At 40.5% G+C, this 24,351-nt stretch overlaps 1 protein-coding gene across 1 annotated transcript in view; it reads right to left on the bottom strand.

Annotated features, from left to right (window-relative positions):
- The window catches only part of Rdx (radixin), a 61,897-nt gene extending 38,373 nt beyond the window's left edge, over positions 1-23,524 (bottom strand). Inside the window, exons 1-3 of the mRNA XM_021641240.2 lie at positions 23,128-23,524; positions 8,640-8,711; positions 3,917-4,000 (exon numbers count right to left, since the gene is read on the bottom strand). Of these exons, the coding sequence (XP_021496915.1) occupies positions 3,917-4,000; positions 8,640-8,651 (96 nt within the window). The 5' untranslated portion in view covers positions 8,652-8,711; positions 23,128-23,524. The remainder of the gene's footprint in view (positions 1-3,916; positions 4,001-8,639; positions 8,712-23,127) is intronic.
- Between the last annotated feature and the right edge of the window lie 827 nt (positions 23,525-24,351).

The raw sequence follows: 24,351 nt of genomic DNA, 5'->3' as shown, positions 1-24,351 counted from the left end.
TGAGCAGAAACAATTCTTGGACTATGCTCCAAGTTTCACCAGCCTACCTCATTGATCAATGAGGCTTTTCCTTTTGCTTAGAATTCTGCACCTATATCACTCATTGAATAATTTATTCTTTAAGGCCCACATCAACTAACACTCTTTCTGTGAATAAATCACTTCTATCATAGAAATAAAATTAATCATTCATTCTCTGAAGGCACAAATTTTTTAAATAAATTTCAGAATATGTACTCTCCTCTATATGGTGTGTCTCTTTATGCATCTTATCCCATTAAGTGTCTTAGCACTTAAGGACAGAGTGACACCACTATCTCATTCACCTTGAAACCCATGTCTTCTGATAGAATGATGACTGAATGTAAAGTTCCCAGGAGAGAGCCACACTACGTTAAAATTCTACAAGACTTAGAGAGTGAGAAGAGACTTGAAATGCTGCAGATGCAGGCAGACCGTCCTGTTACCAATAGTCCTTGTAACTGCCAGTCATCACGCATGTCAGCATCTGACCCAACAGCCTCTCAACTACCTGCTTAAAAACAAGCACACAGAACACCTTCAGACGGTATTAGTTTAGCAGAGTATAAACTGCCACTAACCCTAAGCTAAGAATGTTATCAGATAACATCTGAACTATGTGACGAAGTTTTTCCCTCTTTGCAGTAACCTATCTGGCTGCTGTTCCCACCAGTACACGTGGTGAATGCTCTATGCTTCTTTCTGGTTACGTGACTACAGCAGTCCATGGAACCACCTGCACAGTGGGATGTAGTCATAATCTCAGTATGCATCCCTGGACCATAGTCATTCCTAGAGGGATCAAAAGTAAACCTATAACCTTCTGAGGCGAGAGCTGTGCTGCATATGGACACTGGTCTATGATCTACATTCTAAGGACTGGAGTGGCAGAACTCGAATGCACACTGGGACACTCCCACATTATTCTTCAAAAAAAAAAAAAGCCACCTCTATTTAAAATAAAATTAGAAAAATGAGGAGACATGAGATTTTAAACCTTTACAAAAGATTTAAGCTCCCTTAAATAATAAACATTCTTGGCTAATTTAAACCAAAAGGTTTTCGGGTTACTTTTATTTTAGTGTAAATGTTTTGCCTGCATGTGTCTGAATATCACATGCTGGCTTTGTGAGGTCAGAAGAGAACATCTGGTCCCCTGGACTGACAGAGAGTTGTGAGCTGCCAAGTGAATGCTGGGAATTGAACTTGAGTCCTCTGCTAGAGCAACAAGAGATCATCTCTCCAGTCTGGCTAATTTTTTAAAGGATAAGAGGCTTCTATTTTCAGGACAGAAAACCAAACTCTTCAGTTTACCTTCCCTTAACTGAAAATTTTAACTTAAATGATATAAATAAATAAGAAAAAGTAGCTTATACTAAAGATTATCATTCTTTTAAAAAAGCAGAAATGTCTAGGGGGACACTTAATACAGAGCCTCATACTAATGATGAAAAAAAAATCAGTATCAAACAACGAAAAATGTTAACTTTGGCAAAGACAACATGATGGTAATATGGTAAACTTAACAGGGTCTAGAAATCACCTCCGAAGCAAACCCTTGGCCGTGACTATGAGAAATTATCTAGATTAGGTTAACTGAAGCAGAAAGACTCACCGTGAATGTGAGCACGAGGATAGTACCGTTCCACAGGTCAGAGACCTGGACTCAGCAACAGAAAGAGCTGAACCTAGGCATTCATCTCTCCTTGTCTCCTAACTGTGAATGCAATGCGACCTACTCCCTCCAGCTCCTGCCATGATAGCCTCTCTGATAGACTGAATTCTCCAACTGTGAGCAACGAGAAACCTCTCCTTCCTTAAATTGCTTTTGTAAGGAATTTTCTCACAGCAACAAGACAAGTAACTGACTCAACAGAAGCACAGAAAGCATTCAAACTCAGAAAGTTAGAATAAGAAACGCAGCAGAGAGATGTGAAACCAAGTAACTGGCCTTGGCTTTTGCCTTCCTGCTCTGATATTTACAATGCTGGCTAAATATAAAGGGCATGAACATACATTCAGAAGGCAGTACGATAGAGGACACAGGGAGGTTAACTGTCACAACAGACACAATCATCCAGAGAGCTCACTAGGAAATTCTAGACTAGGCCACGCTCCCAGTGGTTCCTCTTTTATCTAGACATTTTATCAGAATGTCTCATCTACTTTTGTAAGTAAAAACATGTCAGAAGCTTTAACTGCAGTGGAAGTCTATTCACAAAGGATTCACAAACATGCTAGGAAACCAAACCGCATTGATTTGTAAAGACTTTGCAAGAAATAAAACAAAAAATAGAAACACTTCAATTTTTTTTGTACCCTAATAGTTCTTCTTGCATATTAAGCACATGAACACTCTATGTGTTCCCGCATGGAGAAGCCAGCGAGATGGTTAGTCAACGGGGTTACGCAAAAGGACATCATGCCTAACATAGCAGTTAGCCTCAATCTAACATCACAATCAAAAGTAAGACACTCCCACCTTTAAATACCAACTTCAGGGTGAAAATCGTAGGGAAGGGAGATAGCAAAGGAACTATTAATGACATGCTTTTTCACAGTGGGGATACGTGTTAATATAAGCATGGTAGGGAACCCCATGACAGGATCATGCAGGTAATACATACTTCTGTGTAAAGACTCAACAATGTTCTACAAATTTGACACTTAACTCTCAACGGCCTATATTGACAATTTTTTTAAAAGAATCTTGTTTGAACCAATAAATTCTGGTTTTAAAAACAGTGAGGCTTTTTTCTCTCTTTAACTCTCTCTTTTTTTTTTTTTTTTTTTTTTTTTACTGTGATAGTGTGAAAGGGCCGTTCCTGGCCTTACCTGAACCTAACCACTGGTCACCGTATATATTCACTCACTACAGCCAAAGTACAGCCTGCTTCTAGATTCTGGTATTCAGGTTCAAGAATAACTGTTAAAGAAATACAATTTAAGAATTGCTGAAAAGAATGACAGGAAGCAATTTCAATAAGCTGGCCCAGCATTCCAAATATGAACACACAGACAGAATGATCAATAAACATAACCTCAGTCATAAGTGGCTCTTAAAAGAGCTGATCCCGGAGTAGAATGATGGCTGCTTGAAGCTGGGGAGAGCTGAGGCAACAGTGTCTCACTACAGCTGTACACTGGATAAAGTTCCCACTATATTCCTGACATCCATTTGTTAATCTGCCATGTCTTTACGGTAAAAGTTTCTCTTGAGCACAAATAACATGCACGTTGAGGTCAAAGGACAATGTTCACGCAATGTAGGCTCTAAGAACCAAACTCAGGTTATCCGGCTTGGCAGGAGGTAGCTTTGCCTATTAAGCCCTTTTTATACTTTTATGTGTTTTTGAAAATTCACTAAAGACTTATCTCAAAAAAAGTAGAAATGATAATATAACTAACTATTCCTAAAGTTATTCAAGCCTGAATATGTACTCCCAAAGTCCCAAGTGCTACATTGCCGGATTATCAAGGAAGGCATAGGAAACATAAGATGCGTACAATGGCATTCATGTGATAGAACCAAAGCTGCATCATTTGGAATCAGAGAGATGGCACACTGGTTAACAGTGCTTGCTGCTAAAGTGTAAGGATCTGAGCACAGGTTGTAAGCCCCATGTTAACAAGCTGGTCCTGGCCATTCACACCTGTAACGCTAGTACTGGGAGGGGCACAAACAGGACTACTGTGGTTTGCTGGCCCACCAGCCTTACTCCAGGTTCAATGACAGATACTAGCTCAACAAAATAAGGCAAAGAATGGTTTGATATCACCTTAGTATGTGCACCCCATGAAGACCACACATATACATATACATATACCATATACATAGAGTCACACAGTCTCAGTCTCTCATATATGTTGCATGCTTTGTGAGATTAAATGATACCTGATCAAAAAGTTGTTTGCCAGTTGTATTGGGCTGAATGGCAAATTCTAGCTCAGCATCCATTGTAGTTACTCTTACATTAATCTATAATAAAACCAAAAAAGATAGTGATTAGGAAAGAACACTAATAGTAAACATGAGAAATAGTAAACATGAGAAAATCAATTCTTTGATTACAGTATTTCTGTAGAACAGGATGCTAGGGATCACTTCCAGGGCTTTGTACATGCTATACAAATTTCTACAACTAAGCTACATCCCCTTGCCCTTGTTTTTGTTTGTTTGTTTGTTTTTGTTTTTTTGAGTCTTGCTATACAGCTCAGGTTTGGCCTACTTGCAATGCTCCTGCCCATCGGTCTCTCCACTGCTTAGATTACAGGCATATACATGTACAGTTAAAAATAGGAGGTATGGAGACAGTACTGGGAAATGAAACCAAGCACTCTACAACAGAGCCACACACCATCCCTAACATTTTATTAAAAGTGATGCAGTTTGATTCTTATTATAGGATATCTTAAAAAGAGGGAAAGAAATTCTAAATACCAATCTCAAAAGAACTGCTGGAGAGTCATCAAGATGGCTTATTGAGCAAAGGCAGACACTTACTGCCAAGCCTGATGACCTGAGTTCAATCCTGGAACCCATAGAAGAGAACCAACTCCCATAAGACTCATGGGTATTAAATAGCAGAGCAGATATTGAAGCTGAATTCAACTCCTGATTCTTTGAATGTCATCCACTACCCCACAGTTCATTATAAAATGTGTCTGTGAAGACATCATAAGGAACCTTTTTACTTGGCGTAATAATTAAATGATAAATTGAACAACTTGCTTTTAGATTCCAGTAAAGATAGCTATCTTTAAGAAAATAAATGATGCCAGACACAGTAGCACACACCTGTAATCCCAGTACTCAGGTAAGGCAGAGGCAGGCAATCTATGTGAGTTGGGGGTTAGCCTGGTCTACAAAGTGAGTTCAGGACAGCCAAGGCTTCACAAAGAAACCTTGTCTTAAAAAACAAAAACAAACAAATAAAAAGAAATGACAACAAATGCTGGTTAGGCTGGGAAAGAGGAACCCTTTCATTGCTGGTGAAGTCACAGTGGAAGTCAGTACGGATGTTCTTCAAAAAACTAAAACTAGAACATACGGTCCAGTTATGTCACGCTTAGGCCCACAACTAAAGGATTCCAAACTGAGACAGCAGAGACACTCGCATACCCATGTCTGCTGCAGTCCAATAGGCAGGAAATGGAATGGGTACCTATACACAATGGCATTTTATGCAGCCATAAAGGAAAGTGAAATCAAGACATCTGTAGGAAAATGGGTGCAACTGGAAATCATCAAGTTAAGCCAAGTAAGTCAAGACTCAGAAATACAAATACTATGTCATGTTTTCTCTAATTTACAAAACAGAAAACCTGGATTTTAGTTTGTATGAGGGAGACAGAGAGAAGAGGGGAGGAAAGATCAAACTAGAAAGCAGATCATGAGAGAGATCTCATGGTGAAGATGAAGAAACCTTCAAGGTGGGGGATAAGACAGGGGAACACTATTAGGAAGGATAAGCAGGACTCACTGTATGGGGAAGGAGACACAAGACAGGGCAGACGGGGAGAGAAAGGAGACTCAAGTACAACAGAAAGAAAGAAAGGTAAGATGACAAAACTTCGCTTTTTAAAAAATTTTTAAGCAAAGAATTTCTCTGACTGGTTACAGTTAAGACCCACAGCAGCTCTTTTTTTTTTTTTTTTTTAATTTTATTTTTCTTTTTAGTTACATTTTGTTAACTCTGTGTCCCAGCTGTATCCCGATCCCTCATTCCCTCCTCAACCCCACACTCCCTCCCTGGTCTCCTCCCTGCCCCTTTCCAAGTCCACTGATAGGGGAGGACCTCCTCCCCTTTCATTTGACCCTGTTTTATCAGGTATCTTCAGGGCTGGCTGCAAAGTCCTCCTCTGTGGCCTAACAGGACTGTTCCTCCCCCCCGGGGGGGGGGGGGGGAGGTCAAAGAGCCTGCCCTTGAGATCCTGTTAGAAATAGTCCTTGTTCCCCTTACTTTGGAAAACTACTTGGTTACTGAGCTACCACGGGCCACATCCAAACAGAAGTTCTAGGTTATATCCATAGATGGTCCTTGGTTGAGTGTCAGTCTCAGAAAAGACCCTGTGCCCGGATATATTTGGTCCTTGTGGGGCTCCTATCCTTTCCATATCATACTAACTCCCCTTCTTTCATATGATTCCCTGCACTCTGCCAAGGGTTTGGTTATGAGTCTTAGTGTCTGCTTTGAAACACTGCTAGGTAGAGTCTTTCAGATGCCTTTTGCGGTAGACTCCTGTCATACGTTCAATGCACATCCCATTTGTCTTTCTAAATGAGGATTGATCATCTTCACCCGTGTCCACTTTCTTGATTATCTTCTTTAGGTATGTAGATTTCATTATGTTTATCTTATCTTGTAGGTCTACATAAGCGAGTATATACCATGTTTGTCTTTCTCCTTCTGGGATACTTCACTCAGAATGATCTTTTCTAGATCCCACCATTTGCCTGCAAATTTCATGATTTCCTCCTTTTTTATTGCTGAGTAGTATTCCATTGTGTAAAAATACCACAATTTCTGTATCCATTCCTCTGTTGATGGACATCTGGGTTGTTTCCAAGTTCTGGCTATTACAAATAAAGCTGCTACAAACATGGTTGAACAAATGTCCTTGTTGTGTACTTGAGCAAATTTTGGGTATATACCTAGGAGTGGTATAGCTGGGTCTTGAGGTAGCACTAATCCTAATTGTCTGAGAAAGCGCCAGATTGACTTCCAAAGTGGTTGTACCAGTTTACATTCCCACCAGCAATGGAGGAGGGTTCCCCTTTCACCACAACCTCTCCAGCATGTGTTGTCACTTGAGTTTTTGATTTTGGCCATTCTGATGGGTGTAAGGTAAAATCTCAGGGTTGTTTTGATTTGCATTTCCCTAATGGCTAATGAGGTTGAGCATTTCTTTAAGTGTTTCTCTGCCATTCTATGTTCCTCTTTCGAGAAATCTCTGTTTTACTCCGTTCCCCATTTTTTAATTGGATTACTTGGTTTGTTGCTTTTCGGCTTCTTGAGTTCTTTATATATACTGGATATTAGCCCTCTGTCAGATAAAGGGTTGGTGAAGATTCTTTCCCAATCTGTAGGCAGTCGTTTTGTTTTGATGACAGTGTCTTTTGCTTTACAGAAGCTTTTCAGTTTCATGAGGTCCCATTTATTGATTGTTGCTCTTAGAGCCTGTGCTGTTGGTGTTCTGTTGTCTCCTGTGCCAATGAGTTCTAGGCTGTTCCCCACTTTTTTTTCCAACTGATTTAGAGTATCTGGTTTTATGTTGAGGTCCTTGATCCACTTTGACTTTAGTTTTGTGCAGGGTGATAAATATGGATCTATTTTCATTTTTCTCCACAGCAGCTCTTGAGATCAAGCAAGTGCTTGAGATCACGTCAGTCATCATCCTAGCATGGAGTGGGGTGGCCCTCAAGAGCCTCCCACCTCTGAGGAGCTGCTGACAGTTGATAGCTTTGGGGAGAAGGGTCTGTTTTCTTTAAGGGTGTGACCCAGGGTGGGTTGGCCATGATATAATGAATGCTCCCATCACAAACTGGACTTGAATTAGTAAAAAAATTAGAAACAAGAGGACATAAAGCTAAAAAGGAAAAAGACGGTATGGTGGTTCTGGGAAGAAATAGGGACGTGAATTGGGATGGGATGAATATGATCAAAATACAAAGTATCAAAGAATAAAAGGTATTTAAAAGATAAAGATGCAAATGTGTGTTTCTGTGTGCTGATATATGCCCTTTTGTGGGTACAAGTGTCAAGTGAGTCCCAGAAGCTTCAGATCCCCTGGAGCTGGAGTTATAGGAGGTTGTGAGATGGCCAATAGGGATGTCAGGAACTAAACTCAGGTCCTCAGCAAGAGCAGTATGTATGTTCTTAACCAATGAGCCATCTTTCTAGTCCCAAGAATATTTTTTTTTCTTTTCAGTTTGTTAAAATATTTCACTATTTTCCCTTTTATTATTTTAATTTTATTTGTTTTACACCCTGACCAGTGTCCCTTCCTCCCTCCCCTCCCAGCCTCTCCCCATCAGCTTCCCCTCTTCACTGTCCACATCCCCCTCCACTTCTCTTCAGAGAAGGGCCGCCTCAATGGACATCAACCAGCCATGGCACGGCCTAGGCACCTCCTCTTCTGTTAAGGCTAGAAAAGGCCACCCAGGAGGAAAGGGCCCCAAAGGCAGGCAACAGACTTCAAAGAGAAAGAAGATGATCACAGGCATACAAATCTAGGCTATCATCAATACCACTATCACGGTACTAACGCTAAAAATATGAGAACGTTTACAGGCGTATGGGCCCTGCATACCTCTCACTATTTTCTTCCCAACAATAAGTTACATTTATTGAGCACTAAATGTATACTAGATTTTTCTATAATTCTTGTCTTCATCCTTGAGTCAATAAAATTATATCCCTGTTTTATATAAAGGAAATCAAGAGCAAAAAGGATTAAAAACAGAAGTCACACAGATTAAGTATAAAAGACTAGATAGAAACAGACAACTTGGTCTCAAATTTCATTAATTTTAAGCTTAATTGTACTGTCACCCATAATTATTCTTCACAACCCACACATTGCTAAGCAGTATCAAAAAAAAAAAATACACTTACTGGTTTCGGCATTTTCTTTTTCTTGTTTGTTACCTTCTTTAGAAACTGTTCAGTTCTATAAACAATTATAGCCTGTTAAAGAAAAGAAAACATACTATATTATCTTTCACATTAGGTTTTAGCTCTACCTTGCACAAATAAAATAAAAAGTGGAGTACTTTAAAAGCAGGTTAGAAGTATGGCATCCTCTTCCATTCACATTCAGCTAGCATTTCATATCCCCTAAAAAGCCTGGTTTACAGCACTGAAAGCACTGTACATTTCAAACAGCATATCATAAAGTATGTTATTCTATTAAAACAGCAAGAAAACATGATTGAAAAAAATAAAAAATAAAAAATAAATAAAAATAAAAGAAAACATGATTGTTATGAACCTAAAGACTGCCTCTCCCATAGAAATTCATCCATGCACCCAGCCTTGTGTGGAAGGGGACAGTACAAATGAAGGGCTAAGTAAACTCAAGAATACTTTCCAACTTTTCTCTCTGATGTAAGATAGTTTTTTAAAACTTCTGTTCAAAATTATTTTTCTTAAAAATTATTTTTCATTTTGAAATTCTAAAATCCGAGAGAAATACATAACAGATTATTCATCTAAGGTGTGGAAGGCAGTCTCAGCTCTGCATAGCAACATGGTACTAGTCCCCAGCTAGCCAGAGGTCTCCACAGAAACCTACAATGGTCCTAAGCTATTGCTGGCATGTAACTTCTTTCTCTAAGGCAACATATCTTAGTACGGAAGGACCATCCTGTAGTCCTGGGGTAAACATTCTTCCTAAGAAACATCAACAAAAATGAGTTTGCCTTTCTGGGATAATAAAGGGTTGCCTTTATCATCTGAGCTGTCTAGGAAAAGAAATTGCAGCATCAAATCTGTGACCAATGTTGTATCAGAGACATTAAAGTTAAATTTATGTAGATACTATCACTGCCAAGATATTTGTAGACCCAACTAAATTAACACACATTCAAAAAAGGTTATTTCCCTGTATTTTATATTCAAGCACATGACAAAAAAAATGTCTCTATACAGAAACTTCCTTTGGAGCTCTGTAGGTTGTGTTTGGTGTTTTAATCTGAGTCATTGGACAATGACATTCAGGTAGAAGCATAAAATCCCCAGAGTTCTTAACTTTTTCTAGCCTATTCGCTATCACCCCCTACATTTACAGTCCGATGGACCAAATTTTCTCTTTACTCTTTCCATCTGAAGTATCCTCTCCTTAGTTCAGGTATCATAAACAGGCCTTGATTTTTGCATAGTTATCCCAGCATTGGGATTCAAAGCAGGAGTACAGAGTGTTCTAGGCCAAAGTGGACTACACAGTGCGTTTCAGGTCAGCCTGGGCTATATAACGTACAAAAAAAAAGAAAGAAAGAAAAAGAAAGAAAAGAAAATTTCCAAACTAGCTGACTCTCGCTAATTCACTGCTCAGACATCCTAAAATCTTTATCTCCAGACTTCATTTTTGGCTATCTTAACCACAATCAACAGCCATAGGGCTGTCCCAAATATAAAATGGCCCAAGCACTTAAATCCCTACACCAAAGCCAAATCTGCTTTTTAATCAAGGTTGGGTCAATTACACATTTCCAGAAATAGTCATAGTGCTTGCTCATGATTTTTATGTTTTTGTTATATGTGAAATTATGACCCTTTTAAAGTCTTAAAACTATTAGGTTTTGCCTGCTTTTTCTTGATTAATCTTGGCCCTAGTACACTTAGGTTATTGAGTTAAAAAAACAAAACAGTTCTCACTGTTGTCCATCTTTCACTTTTGTTAGTTTCTATTTTTTCAATGTTTTCTACTTTTTCTTACCTCCCTTTTATTGAAGTAATTTTCAACCTTTGTGCGTCACTAATTAATGCTTTAAGATCACAAGCCAAATATTTCCAAGTTTAAGGGTAAGTCTAAAGTAATCTCACTAACATAGCAATGAGAACATAAAAAATTATTTTATCATTTGGATATTAAACTTTATAACATTTAGTAATATACTTAAATGTTTAAACCATGATCTATAAAATATTGATTCAGAAAGTTTTTTTTCCGTTCACAGAACAATTCACTGCTCTTACACATATATAAGAATGTCTATCAAACTTTTGGAACATAATAGTTTTTAAGATTTTATTAACACCATTTCTTGCATGTGTATTATGGTGTACATGTATCTGTATACATGCTCACATGCGCGTAAATGCGTGTAGTGACCAGACTAGTCAAATGCTCTCCATTTTACACAGTGAAGCAGGGTCCCTTACTTGAACACAGAGCTCACTCACTCAGATAGTCTAGCTAGCCCAGCTTACCCCGAGGATCTTTTCTCACCTCCCATGCTGTGGGATTACAGGGCTATCAACTCAGATGCCCAGAATTTCCATAGATTCTAGAGAATCAAATCTGGTTCTCACACTTGTGCAGCAAGCAACTTTACCCACAGCTATCCAGCTCAACATTAGCAATTTTAAGTAAATGTATCCAGACTATCACTCAAATTTTGATCCCAAGCCACAATTACGCATTAGCATATATACACCCCATTTGTACTCCAGTAATAATAAATCTACATTGCAGTTACTGAAGGTTTAATTTTGTTTTTCTGAGACAGGGTTTCTTTGTGTAGCCCTGACTGTCCTAGAACTCACTCTGTAGACCAGGCTAGACTCAAACTCACAGAGATCCATCTGCCTCTGCCTCCCAGTGCTATGATCAAAGGCATGCACCATCACAGCCTGGCTACTGAAAGTTTTAATATTAAGTTTATTTGGGTTCCTTTAATCAAATATGTTCTAAAATTTGTTTGTTTGTTTAGAGAAGATGTCTCTGTGCACCCCTGGCTGTCCTGAAGCACAATTTGTAGACCAGGCTGGCCTTGAACTCAGAGAAATCCACCTGCCTTTGCCTCCCAAGTGCTGGGATTAACGGTGTTTATCAAGCCTGGCTTTTCTGTTCTGGATTTCTTTGCCTATTTTTTTCAGGTTAAATCACTTCTCAGAGAAGCCCTATGAGCATTCCAAACACACCTGAAATAAAAGAGATTCAAGTCAAACTTTCATGTTCAAAATGAAGGTACCATCTTGCCACGAAAGGTCTAAGGACAGTTTCCCTTTCCCTGGGGACTGCATCTTGAGAGGAAATGTTTGGCAAACACTTAAAGCTATACCATTTTCATACGCTGCAAGGTTAAGGATAAGGGTTTTAGTTTGCTGCTGTTGGTTTTGAGTGACAGTTTCAGACTCTGCTTAGAATGTCCTAGAACTCACTATATTGCTCAGGCTGTTCCCAAATTGTCGGTATCCCTCCTGCCCAGTCCCCACATGCCTGGTACAGCTTTGCTTTTTATATGTACTTCTCTCATTCATTATTAAGCTCTAAATAGTCAGTTTACAATTACGATTTGTAAATACCATTTAAAACGTTTTATGTTATTGTTTACCCACTTTAAGATTTCAAATTCAAGAGTTTTAGGTCTAAAGGTAAAATGCTTATTTGATGTTTCTGTATTTACTCCAATATTCAAACCCTTCAGTGCAGGGTCACAAGTCAGTGACTTGTTCCAATGTAAACAAAAATACTGTATGGTATGTGTTCCGCAGTGGGTTAGATCAGGCTAAGTTTTTAATTTTTTTAATCTCTCATTCAACTCATTTTAGTCTACTTAACCAATTTGACAGAAATACACTAAGCTTTCTGACAAAATGTCAATTTTTATTTTATTTTTAAGCTAATATGGGTAAGCAGTTCCTGAGCTGTTAAATCTTTGTGGTGGAGAGATCCCTCCTCAAACAGGAATTCCCTCGTACCCCAGTCCACGTGGACCACCGCCGGCTCGGCATTTGGAAGTTACTACTTCTCTTTATTCTGGCAACTGTTGGCACAACTGAGAGGTCAGCTGTCAATCTAATTCATCCCCCTCTGCATTAATCGAACTTTTCTTTCTACTTTAACAACTTTTACTTTTCTTTAATGTCAGACTCCCTACAAATTGCCAGAGAGCTGGTAAACTTTCTCATATTAAAAGATTCAGCTTTTCTTGGATTCTAAGAATCTATTGGTGACTGCCTCTTTTTCTATCCACTTTCTTTTTACTCAATAGTTTCTCTGGGACACATTCTGAAATTTTCCTATCTAATCTTTGACTATGTTTTCAAATTTCCCATCCCTTTAACTGAATGATATTTCTCTAGCCAGCAAGTTTCCATACCTGGGTATCTGTACGTTTGTGTGTTTTGAGGCAAGGTCTCACACAGTAGCTCTGGCTAGCCTAGGACTCAAACAAGGCAATCCTTCCACCTCAGCCTTCAGAGTGCTAGAATTGCAGGCAGGTGCCAGCAGGCCAGATTTCTCCAGTTCTGTTTTAATATTTTTATTTATGTATATGTGTGTTTGGGGAAATGTATGCCACCTGTGTGCAGGTGCCTACAAAGGCCCGAAGAGAGTATCAGATCCCTTGGCAGTGGATTTACGGGCAGCTGTGAGCTCTCTGATGCATGTTCTGGGACTCAAACTCCAGTCCTCTGAAAGAGCAAAAATGGTCTTAACCATTGTATCATCTCTCCAGCCCCATTCCAGTAATTTTTAAATCTATTTTATCTGTCCATGGTTTAAATTTTTGGTGTTCATTTTAATTACTAGAAACATTTTTAAATTTTTATTTTTATTGTGTATGTGTATGACTTTAAACATCCATTCATGTTTAAAGTCTTGGAGAGAGCAGGGATACAAGGCACATTCCTGAACATAGTAAAGGCAATATACAGCAAGCCTATAGCCAACATCAAACTCAATGGAGAGAAACTTAAGTCAATCCCACTGAAATCAGGGACAAGGCAAAGATGCCCACTCTCTCCATATCTCTTCAACATTTTTCTTGAAGTCTTTGCTAGAGCAATAAGACAACTAAAGGAGATCAAGGGGATACAATTTAGAAAGGAAGAAGTCAAAGTATCACTATTTGCAGATGATATGATAGTATACATGAGTGACCCCAAAAATTCTACCAGGGAACTCCTACAGCTGATAAACACCTTCAGCAAATTGGCCGGATATAAAATTAACTCAAAAAAATCAGTAGCCCTCCTGTATAAAAAAGACAAAAGGGCTGAGAAAGAAATTAGGGAAACAACACCCTTCACAATAGCCACAAAGGACATAAAGTACCTCGGTGTGAACCTAACCAAGCAAGTCAAAGACTTGTATGAAAAAAATTTCCAGTCTCTGAAGAAAGAATTAGAAGAAGATATCAGAAGATGGAAAGATCTCCCATGCTCATGGCTTGGCAGGATTAATGTAGTAAAAATTGCCATCTTACCAAAAGCAATCTACAGATTCAATTCAACTCCCATCAAATTACCGACACAATTCTTCACAGACCTTGAAAGAAAAATTCTCAACTTCATATGGAACAAGAAGAAACCCAGAATTGCTAAAACAATCCTCTACAGTAAAAGATCTTCTAGAGGTATCTCCATCCCTGATCTCAAGCTGTACTATAGAGCAACAATACTAAAAACTGCATGGTACTGGCATAGAAATAGGCTGGTGGATCAATGGAATCGAATAGAAGACCCTGAAATAAATCCACACACTTATGGACACCTGATCTTTGACAAAGATGCCAAAACCATACAATGGAAAAAAGATAGCATCTTCAACAAATGGTGCTGGTCCAACTGGATGTCTACATGTAGAAAAATGCAAATAGATCCATACTTTTCACCCTGCACAAAACTAAAGTCCAAGTGGATCAAAGACCTCAATATAAAACCAGACACACTAAACCGCTTAGAAGAAAAAGTGGGGAAAAGCCTAGAACTCATTGGCACAAGAGACAACTTCCTGAATAGAACACCAATAGCACAGGCTCTAAGAGCAACAATCAATAAATGGGACCTCATGAAAACTGAAAACCTCCTGTAAAGCAAAGGACACTGTCTTAAGAACAAAACGACTGCCTACAGATTGGGAAAGGATCTTCACCAACCCTATATCTGACAGAGTACTAATATCCAGTATATATAAAGAACTCAAGAAGTTAAACAGCAACAAATCAAGTAATCCAATTAAAAAATGGGGTATGGAGCTAAACAGAATTCTCAATAGAGGAATATTGAATGGCAGAGAAACACTTAAAGAAATGCTCACTGTCCTTAGTCATCAGGGTGATGCAAATCAAAACAACCCTGAGATTTCACCTTACACCCATCAGAATGGCCAAGATCAAAAACTCAAGTGACAACACATGCTGGAGAGGTTGTGGAGAAAGGGGAACTCTCCTCCTAGAAAGTCTTTTTGCCTGAAAAGTTTTTAATACTTTCATGGCATAATATTTTAAAACCTTTTATTTTTATATTTATCTCTCTTCAAAATTTGATTTTCAGCTCACAGAGAGGCTTGTATTTCATAGCTGATCATTTTAGAGAGCTTATGTTCCTAATGAACTCTCCAGCGTGGGGACTTGCCAGCCCTGCCCTGTAGCGGCTGTGGAGGTACTTCAGGGTTACTCCTACCAGAGCACTCAGGGTATTTCTTTGTGGCCACCCATTCTCAGTCCTTTCTTGAATTAGTGTCCTTCTATTATATCGGTGCCCATCATAATAATCTCTGGAGGTTTTACTTTTAAGTTTCTAATTTTAAAAGTCACAATCTAAGTTGTAGTCAATTTAGTGACCAATGAACAATGTTCATACCAGGATACTATTTAACTAACATGGATGGTATCTATCTAGCTCCTTCTAAGATCATATATTTTAAATAACCAGCACCTACTAGAAGAACAGAAAATAAAAGATCACATGAAAAGTCAAGAAACATACACCCACCCTAGGATTCCACTTCTAACTCGAAACTTTGTTTTCAGCATCTTTTTCTTCTCTAAATATCTAAATGGCTGCCAAACATACGTATCTGTGTATCAAAGACTGGTGAATTCTCTACCGTTACTATTCAGAAAACAATGAGTCTTTTCTCCCCTTTCTTAAGTTATAGTTTCTCTTGCAGGTTTGTTAATGTCATCAATTCTCCCCACTCGTTTCTCCCACCCCTGCATTAATTAAAGAGCTTTCACTCCACCTCTTTTCCATACCAACTTCCTCAGAAGCATAACAGTAGCAGCAACCATCCAGTCAACACAACAGAAAGAGCCTTCAGTTTAAGAGATGCTGGCAGCAGCTGTCCCCCACCTCCCACAGTCTACCCTCAGGAACAGACACAGTGGCACTCAGACAAAACATTCATATATTGCATCCTGTCCTTCACTCGGAAGCTGACCCTCCTCACACAACAGAGGCTGCCCAGTGGATGATCTCTGCTGCAGCAGTGGCACAACAGACCAACAGGTCAGGTGCTGCAACAGGTGCTCCGGAGTGCAGTCTATTAGTGGCTTAAACTGAAGCTTCAATAATTAACACCAAACTAATTTAACTTTCAAGTTATTCTTTTCCCAAGGCCTAACTGTAATTGCTTTCACGCTTTTGGGATTTGAACTATGAAAGAGCACACATTCTGTTATCAATGTGGCAGTATCAGAGAGACTGTTTCCATAAGGCTTAACAGGGATCTCCATGATACTGCGAAAACTTGAATGCATTATATATTGCTAACAGAATATATGAATAAGGATACAACTTTATCCATCCACATTCACATACCCTCAGGTTTAAAACCTTAAAAATATCAAGAAGTGTTTAACAGTGTTATACATACATATATATACATATATATATATGTGTGTATATATATATATATATTAGCTTGATAGTGCAATGCCCCCTTTTTTAACCTATGTGATTCCCAACTGAAGCAGAGAACAAGATTATCTTAGCACCTGCAGAATGCTTACTTTAGCAACAAAGACATGGTCTAATCCTCACAACTGCCTGCTTTTTTCCCCACCCTACTTGAGTATTCCAACTCCTATAGCTCTAAAAAGAAAACAAGATTTGGGTAAGTGACCTCTCCAAAGGTAACTAGTCAGTGAGGTCAGAGTCCTTCTAAAGCTTGGCTTGGGGCACCAACTGTCTGTCCCATTCTGCTTTCCTCATGCAGTTCTAGGCAAGCTAGTCCCAGACAGCAAAAGGGAAGTGGGAGAAGAAGCTGAGAAAGTTTTCTCCTCTATCATCAAGTTGAAAAACAACCTCTGAAAACATTAAAGCTGCAAATTGATGGGCAATTCTAAAGATATCTGACACTTGCTCATGAAGAAGTAATTTAGGTTTAAAGATATTTTCAAAAACTATTTACAAGTTTTGAGAAAAATTCTAAAAGTTAAATGCAAAACAGAACTACAAAAATAACATTTTATCTTGAATTTCAATTCTGACCCAAAAATTTTGGAAATAATTTATAGTTACTACAGTGAGTAGAAAGGCAAATGACACATCATTTGTGACTATGTGCTAAAATATAAGAGAGCCATCTCCAGTCCAACTTCATTTCACACTTCAGAAAATATTTTTAGGCCATATAGTGAACAGTTAGAAACCGTAAAAGGAAGGCAAGGTTCATGTTGGTCACAGTGTAGCAATAAAGAAGCAGACTCACACTGACTTAAGAAATGCTCACAAATACTTTACATCTTATCTATTTTGAGACATCAGACATTAAACAGAAGTAGCTGGGGTTTTGTTGATGTTGTTGCTGCTTTTTGATGATGAGCTAGGATTACAGGCAATACTTTAATTTACCTGTTGGTTATGGTCAAGGACATTTTCTTCTCACTTTAATGTTATAAAAAGGACAAGATAGTAAGAATCAGTAAGGGACAATAAACACAAATATTATTCATGTCCCGTATCTCTTTCCAAAACCACTTCAGTGGTTTCATTAAATTCAAAAATCAAAATAAATGTCACATTTACTAACGACTATAATCACGCTGTGTGTTTACAAGGTATACATAGTAATCTTTCCAGTATACGCACCACTACTTAAAATCAAACTACATTTATATAGTTTCTCTAAATACAGAACATTAAAAAATTAAGATCAACCAGGAACAGGGTGCACACCTGTTAAATCCCAGCACTTGGGGAGGCAGAGGCAGGCTACCCAGAGAAAGCCTGTCTCGAGGAAAAAATAAAAAATAAATAAGAGCAGAGCCCTCATGACATCTAAGGAAGTTTTGAAACCTCAACATGGCACTGTGTTGGGATGCACATGGCTATCCTCAGAGGCTTGTCAGCCCACTGACCACAGGTACAACACACTTGAAAAGACTAACCACAGCTAAGATGGAACCGCGGCTGGCCTCGAACTCAAAGAGATCCACCTGCCTCTGCCTCCCTGAGTGCCGGAATTACAGGTGCATGCCACCAAGGGAGGATTCTTTTTAAAGAGCAATTATGTCTACTCCAGCTATCTTATTGAAAGACTATTAATTTACAGGAACGGGAAGGTTTGAATTTAAAAAAAAAAGGCAAGAAATCTCCATAATTGGTATCACGGAGGATTCTTAGAGCTTTATTAATTCCAGCTGACATACACCACAATCCCATTTAACACACTTTTAAGACATTCAATATGCCACATATTTGTTCTTTACATTGTCCATCCGTCACGCCTAAATGTAACAAGTATTTACCAAATTGTAATAATTGCCTGGATATATGACTGACACCATAAAACAAAGTTCAGCAAACTTTTTCTGTAAAGAGCCAGATAAAACACTTCAGGTTTCATAAACCATAGTCTATGCTGCAACCATTCTTTGTAATTAAGCAAATGAACTACAATGTGTTCAAATAAAACTTTATTTGCAAAAACTAGCAGAAGGCTGGATTTAGTCCTCTATAATAATTTAATAAAGCATTTTAATAGCAATGTTTTTATTTTATAATTTAAGTTCTGAACCCAGAATATGTTAAGCTGCATATATTAATGTATGACAGATCACTTTGGATCTGTTTTCACTTGGGGACAAGAAGGAACTCAATACATTTGGTATAGGATTAAGGAAATAATGGAATAGAATTAAAAGAAAGCAATTTGATTAATAGTGCCAATGTCAAGAGATATGGAACATGCCCTAATCCTGGCAATGGAGTAGGAGAGGACTTCCTGGGAGAGGCTTCTGGAAAGAATCCTCCCTTATTCCTGTGGATACTTTGTATCTAGACAAGACTCCTAAATTATCCCTGCAGCTTACCAAAGTGAAAAAAAAAAAATAATAATCTTAGTCTAAGCCAATGGGGAAGGCCCCTGGCCAGAATTCAGAATTCTCTATCACTTTGATTCAGTGTATCTTAAACGATGTAAGCACTCAAAACTTTACGAATTCACTTGCAGGAAGTCTTATTTAAGCTTTTTAAAAATTAAAAAGAAAAAAAAAAAGACACAAACATTTAAGGTCCTGAAAGCCAGTAAGAATTAACTAAAACTCAGAGGAAAAAAACTGTGTATCAATTACTGATAGTATAAAGTTAGCTACCTATCTCAGAGAAAATAATAATGCAGCACTCCTTTGATAATGTCTGTATATCCAATCTCCACCTCACGATGGGGCTGAATCCATTAGGTACTCTACCAATGAGCTACATCTGCTGTATTTTATTTTATTTCTTTATTTTGAGATGTAAGAAAGTTTGCCTTGTTGTCCATGACAGCCTTGAACTTGCAACCCCCTGTCTCACCCTAGGGCAGCTAGTATTACAGATCTGTATGACTAAGCCCAGTTTAAAACATTCTTTCAGTACAGTATAGTTAATTTTTTGTTTTATATAGGATGTAAGCAAAATCTGCAAAAAGGTAAAGAGTAGCTGTTTCAGGTTTTGTACGCCAGATGGTTTACCATCACCATTCAAAAGTAGTCACAGACTATATGTAAACAATCAGCATGTAATATATACAAGACAGAGTCTCTCAATGTAACCCTGGCTGTCCTGGAACTTGTAGATCAGGTTGGCTTCAAACTTTAGAGATCTACCTGTCTCTACCTCCTAAGTACTGGGATTAAAGGAGTGTGTCACCAACATGGCCAATAAAACTTTATTCACAAAAATGTGAGCAGGCTGGGTTTGGCCAACTGATTTTAACTAGCTAATAAACAAACCAGTTACCAGACAATCTTTCCAAGTAAAGTAACTTTACTACTTTATTATTTCCAATGTATATAAAGCATAAAGAAAAATAAGCAGAATGTTTTGGTTATCACACCACTTGATATATAGTTTAGTAATCTTGTGTTTATATATATATAAATTAATACATGTAAATTTAGAATTGTACTGAAAAGGTCAACTGAAAGAGGAACACAGCTTACCCATACACAAATAGCCAAGTACCTGTTCAATAAAACTAGGTTATTTTGTTGCAGTATGATGGCACATAAGTGTAATCTCAACATTCTAGAGGCAGAGGCAGAAGATCTGAGTTCCTGGTCTATATATCAAGCTACAGGACAGCCAAGGCTAGAAAGATTCTGTCTCTGTACAAACAAAACAAAAACAAACATTCTAGTTATTTTAAATTGGTGATTTTGCAACCATGCTATGCATAATTGTTATTTGGTGTGATGAAACCCTATATAACTTCCACCTTTTCCACTAGAGTCTATAATATTAAAGATAGAAAAGAAATTAATCACATAGACAACTTTTCCTTTCTAAATAGTTTCCAGGTAAAAAGATATATATTGTATAGATATTTTGCTATTCCAAATCATACACCTATCAAAAGAGATTCTGTGCTTATGTGTATGGACATGTTTTCACGTGTACACCAACTTTTGCTGTGAATTTATACTACACTTTAGGAAAAAAAAATGGTAAACCTCAACACTAATCATAAACCAAGAAAAATTTGCACATGTACTTACACAAAAACATCTTGAGAATTAGTAAAACAAATTCCATTAATTGAATTCAAATGATGAAATTCTTAGAAGTACAACTTAATATAAGTAATAAACACAATTATCAGGGTTTGTTTCAGCACAACCTTATTCTAACAGACTTGAGATTCACAGAGAAGGAGCAAGGTGTGCTCCTCCTTGCAGGAGCACTACCACTTTCTATATACAATTATCTAAAATTTAAAAAAAAAAAAAAAAAATTGGGGCCTGGGATAGGACTGCAGAGTCCTGAGGCATGCAGACAAGTTTTTTTACTTTATGGCTTTGAGTCTTTCTAGGTGTTATAACTTTACCATGTAATGTATTACTTTTAAAGTTGTTTAATGATTTAAAATATTAATCAAAAAATAGTAAGAAGCATATAGAAACTTAATGAATGGGACAGTTGGAATAGCTGTAAAACACAGGGCAGAGAGAAGCGATCAAAGGTCAGAAGGAATACATGTCTCCAACACCAAGAGCCTCCACTGGCTACTGAGGTCAGGGCCTTCCCAGAACCCTCTAGTGACACCTATGGTCAAGAAACTTAGAATAACCTTGTAAAGTAGCAACTTAACCCAGTTCCATATCCAGATGTCAACAGGGTAAAGTAGTGCCCACCAGCCTTGATCTGCAGGGGTCCCAAGTCAGCCGGGAGTGATTTCCTTACTTCCAAGATTGCAGCAAGAGAGGCCCATGCCATCCAAGAAAGAGTGACTCAATCTCCCAAACTGCACCAGTAACAGGAAACTATTGCTTTAAGCCAGACAGACATGCTCCATCAGCACAGCTCAGTGTTCTCTACCTCAATGGGGCAACAGTTTAAGGTCCTGGTCTTTGCGGGGGGGGGGGGGGGGGGTCCAAATAAAAGCCCGTTTTTAAATGGCTAAAGTTAAAATGCATAAATAAAATTTTAAATGAATGAATCATCATCATCACTCAACATTTCAGAATCTACTATACTAGATTGTGCATTTTTTATTAAAACATTGAGAGATGAAAATACATCTGTAAGTCTTCCAACCACTCACCAGAGATTAAAAACTGGTCAAAAGTTCATTCTGCTCTTGGGTGAAGTAATGAACAAAAATCAACTCTTGCTCCTACCTCCCATCCCCATGACTACTGACAACTACTAAGGGAGAAAGCAAAACTGTTGTTTCTAACCATTACACATAAAGCAGCAACGTAATTTCCACCTGGGTAATCAGAATTCCCACAACATGGTTTTCCCCCACAGTAAAATCTATTAAATCTATTCTGCAAACATCTCTTGAGCTCCTCCTACATTCTCTCCTGTGTGAAGCTGCAGGGATGAACAGAACAGTATGTAGGACCCACAGAGGCAAGGGCTTAACATTTTAAGTGTCACAATCAAACTTTCTCATATAAACATGCTAAAGACTTCCTAGTGACTGCTTGTTCCAAACTAGTATTAACTGCTTATTAAATTCCAAAATGCAGTTCTCAAAGGAATTTAAGCAAAGTCAGTGTGGTCCTTTTCACAGCATACTGACAAATCTTTAAAAGGGTCAGCATTCTGTCATACTTGAAGGAATTATTAAGAACGATAAAACACACACCGGTGCAAGCAACAATATTCTAAAGATTTAAAAAATGCAATCAGAAAGCATTAGCCTCTCTTCAAATCTGGTGGTGCTGTTTTAGCAAGCAGATTAAGCCATTATTTATGCAGCAAACTGAACAAGGCAATTGTTTATTCTGTGCTCCATCATAGTCTTGTAAGTATTCTAACCCCCCACCAAAAAGATACTCAGTCAACGACACAACAATAGACTGCAGTGTCCAAGCAGTGTTTTATCACATAAACCCTTATTATCTTGGGGTTTTTACATTTACATCATGCAAATGTGGTGCCTCCACACAGCCAACAGGGCACCGCACTCAGACCTTTTACAGAATCTCAACTGTACTTTAAAATACGTATTTTTTTTTTAATGAAGCTGACCTCTTAAAAACACATTTTCTTGGAATAAACTCTCTTTTAGGGAGCGGGGGGAATCCACCCAGAATTCTGGTAGCGTTCAAAGAAACATCTGTGTGGGAACAGACGCGCGGTTTCAACGGAAATAACGCGCTTGCCCCCTTTTCAAACTTAGCTCGGAGACGGGAGTTTGGGAGCTCGGAAAGGGTAGGAAAGGCGAACTTTCCCGGTGGGCTCCGCACCAGGCGACCCCGCGGTCCCGGGCCTGCGGAGGGGCCGGGAGGGCGCGGGCGGCGGCCGGGAGCCCGGGCCTGGCCTCGCGGCGGGAGCGAAGCCGGCGCAGCGACGTCCGCACGCTCTCCAGTAACCCGACACCCCGACTTTCAAACGGGGGCCCGGGGGCCGGGGGAGAAGTCCCGGCCGAGCCTCCCGCCGCGGCGGCGAGGGACGCGGGCCCCGAGGGCGCGCGGGGCCCAGTCCACGGCGGCGGGAAGCCGCACCGCCCGACGCGCGGGGCGGGCGGGCCAGGCGGACGGCGCGGCGGGGAGACTCCGGGGAAGCGGGCGGCCCGGCCCCGCCGCGAGCGAGCGCGGCGCCCCCCGGGCGGCCCGGCAGGCCGCGGCGCCACGGCCCCGGCAACTTCTGGCCGCCACCTCGGCGCCCGGCAGCGCGGCCGGGGTCACCGGGGAGCGCGCCGAGCAGGGCTTACCCCGAAAATGAGCGGCTCCTTGCGTGGCCGCCGCCGGCTGGCTGAGGCGCGGCGCGGCGGGGGCGGCGCGGCTGGCGGCGAGCGAGCGGAGAGGCGGAGGTCCGAGCCCGGGGACGCCCGAGAGGAGACGCGCCGCCGCCGCAGACAGCTCGGCAATATGGCCGCCCGGCGCCTCCTCGGGGGGGAAGGCGGGGCCGCCCCGCGCCCCCTCCTCCCGCGGCCCGCCAGTGGCGGCCGAGGCCGGGGCCCGAGCGCCGACGCCGCGGCCGCAGCGAGGGCGTCGCTCCCGGCCGCCCCGGGGGGAGGGAGGCGCTCGGCGCCGCGGGCGGAGGCGGCTGGGCCTCGGCCGGGGGACGCGCGGCGGGGGCCTGCGGGAAGCCTTCCCGGGGGACGGAGGACGCCGCCGGCCGGCCCGAGTCCCGAGCCCGCAGTGGACGGAGCGGAGCCGCGCGCCCGCCCGCCGCCTGCCCCCGCCCCGCCGGTGGAAACTTGAAACTCCCGCTGGCGGCGGGGAACTCTCGGAGGGCGTTTCCAGCGCCCCCGAGGTGGAGCTGTTCCCAGCTCGAGCGGGGTGAGGCGGGGTGGGCCGGGCCCCCCAAGGGAGCCGCGGCTCCCGAGTGCAGTTGGGTGCTAAGCATCACAGGATCCCGGGCTAGGAGAGGAAACCAGGCCCAGTCTGCAACAGGAGGACATTACTTGGTGCAGGTTTTCGACCTCCAGAAAGGCTGGCTGCTTTCAATTTTCGCCGTGTTTTTAAGGTCCCTCAAACGCCAGTGGGTACGACCCTGCAACCTGATGGGTTCTGTTGTTGTTGTTAGCAGGGACACACCTTGGCAGTTTGAAGGAGTAGGTTAGGAAGAAAAAGTTGGAAGTAGGGCCCGAAGAGTAGCCAAACCTAAATTACTCCTCGCTCGGGAAAAGTTAGCCGCCAAACCATAGTCTCATTGTATCCACTCACTAGAGAGAGAGGCTGGCTTCTGGTGGGGTTATCTCCGTGCTGCCAGTCCCCCGGACTTTCTCCTGGATTTAGGGAAACACTCCATGTAACTGTGCAAACAGCAACCTTACTAGCCTGCCACAGTACTTTTACAATGCTTAATATCTCTTGTAAACGAACTTTCGGTCCAAATACAAGGCGAGTGTACTTAACTCTTACAGAACAAATAATTCGGGTTTGTTTTTATTTTTTTTTAATTTGGCCTTAGCCTTGCCTTTGCAGAGACA

This window comes from Meriones unguiculatus, chromosome 1 (genome assembly GCF_030254825.1).
Source record: "Meriones unguiculatus strain TT.TT164.6M chromosome 1, Bangor_MerUng_6.1, whole genome shotgun sequence".
NCBI classification, from domain to species: domain Eukaryota; kingdom Metazoa; phylum Chordata; class Mammalia; order Rodentia; family Muridae; genus Meriones; species Meriones unguiculatus.
This window is presented reverse-complemented; position numbering and strand designations above follow the sequence as displayed.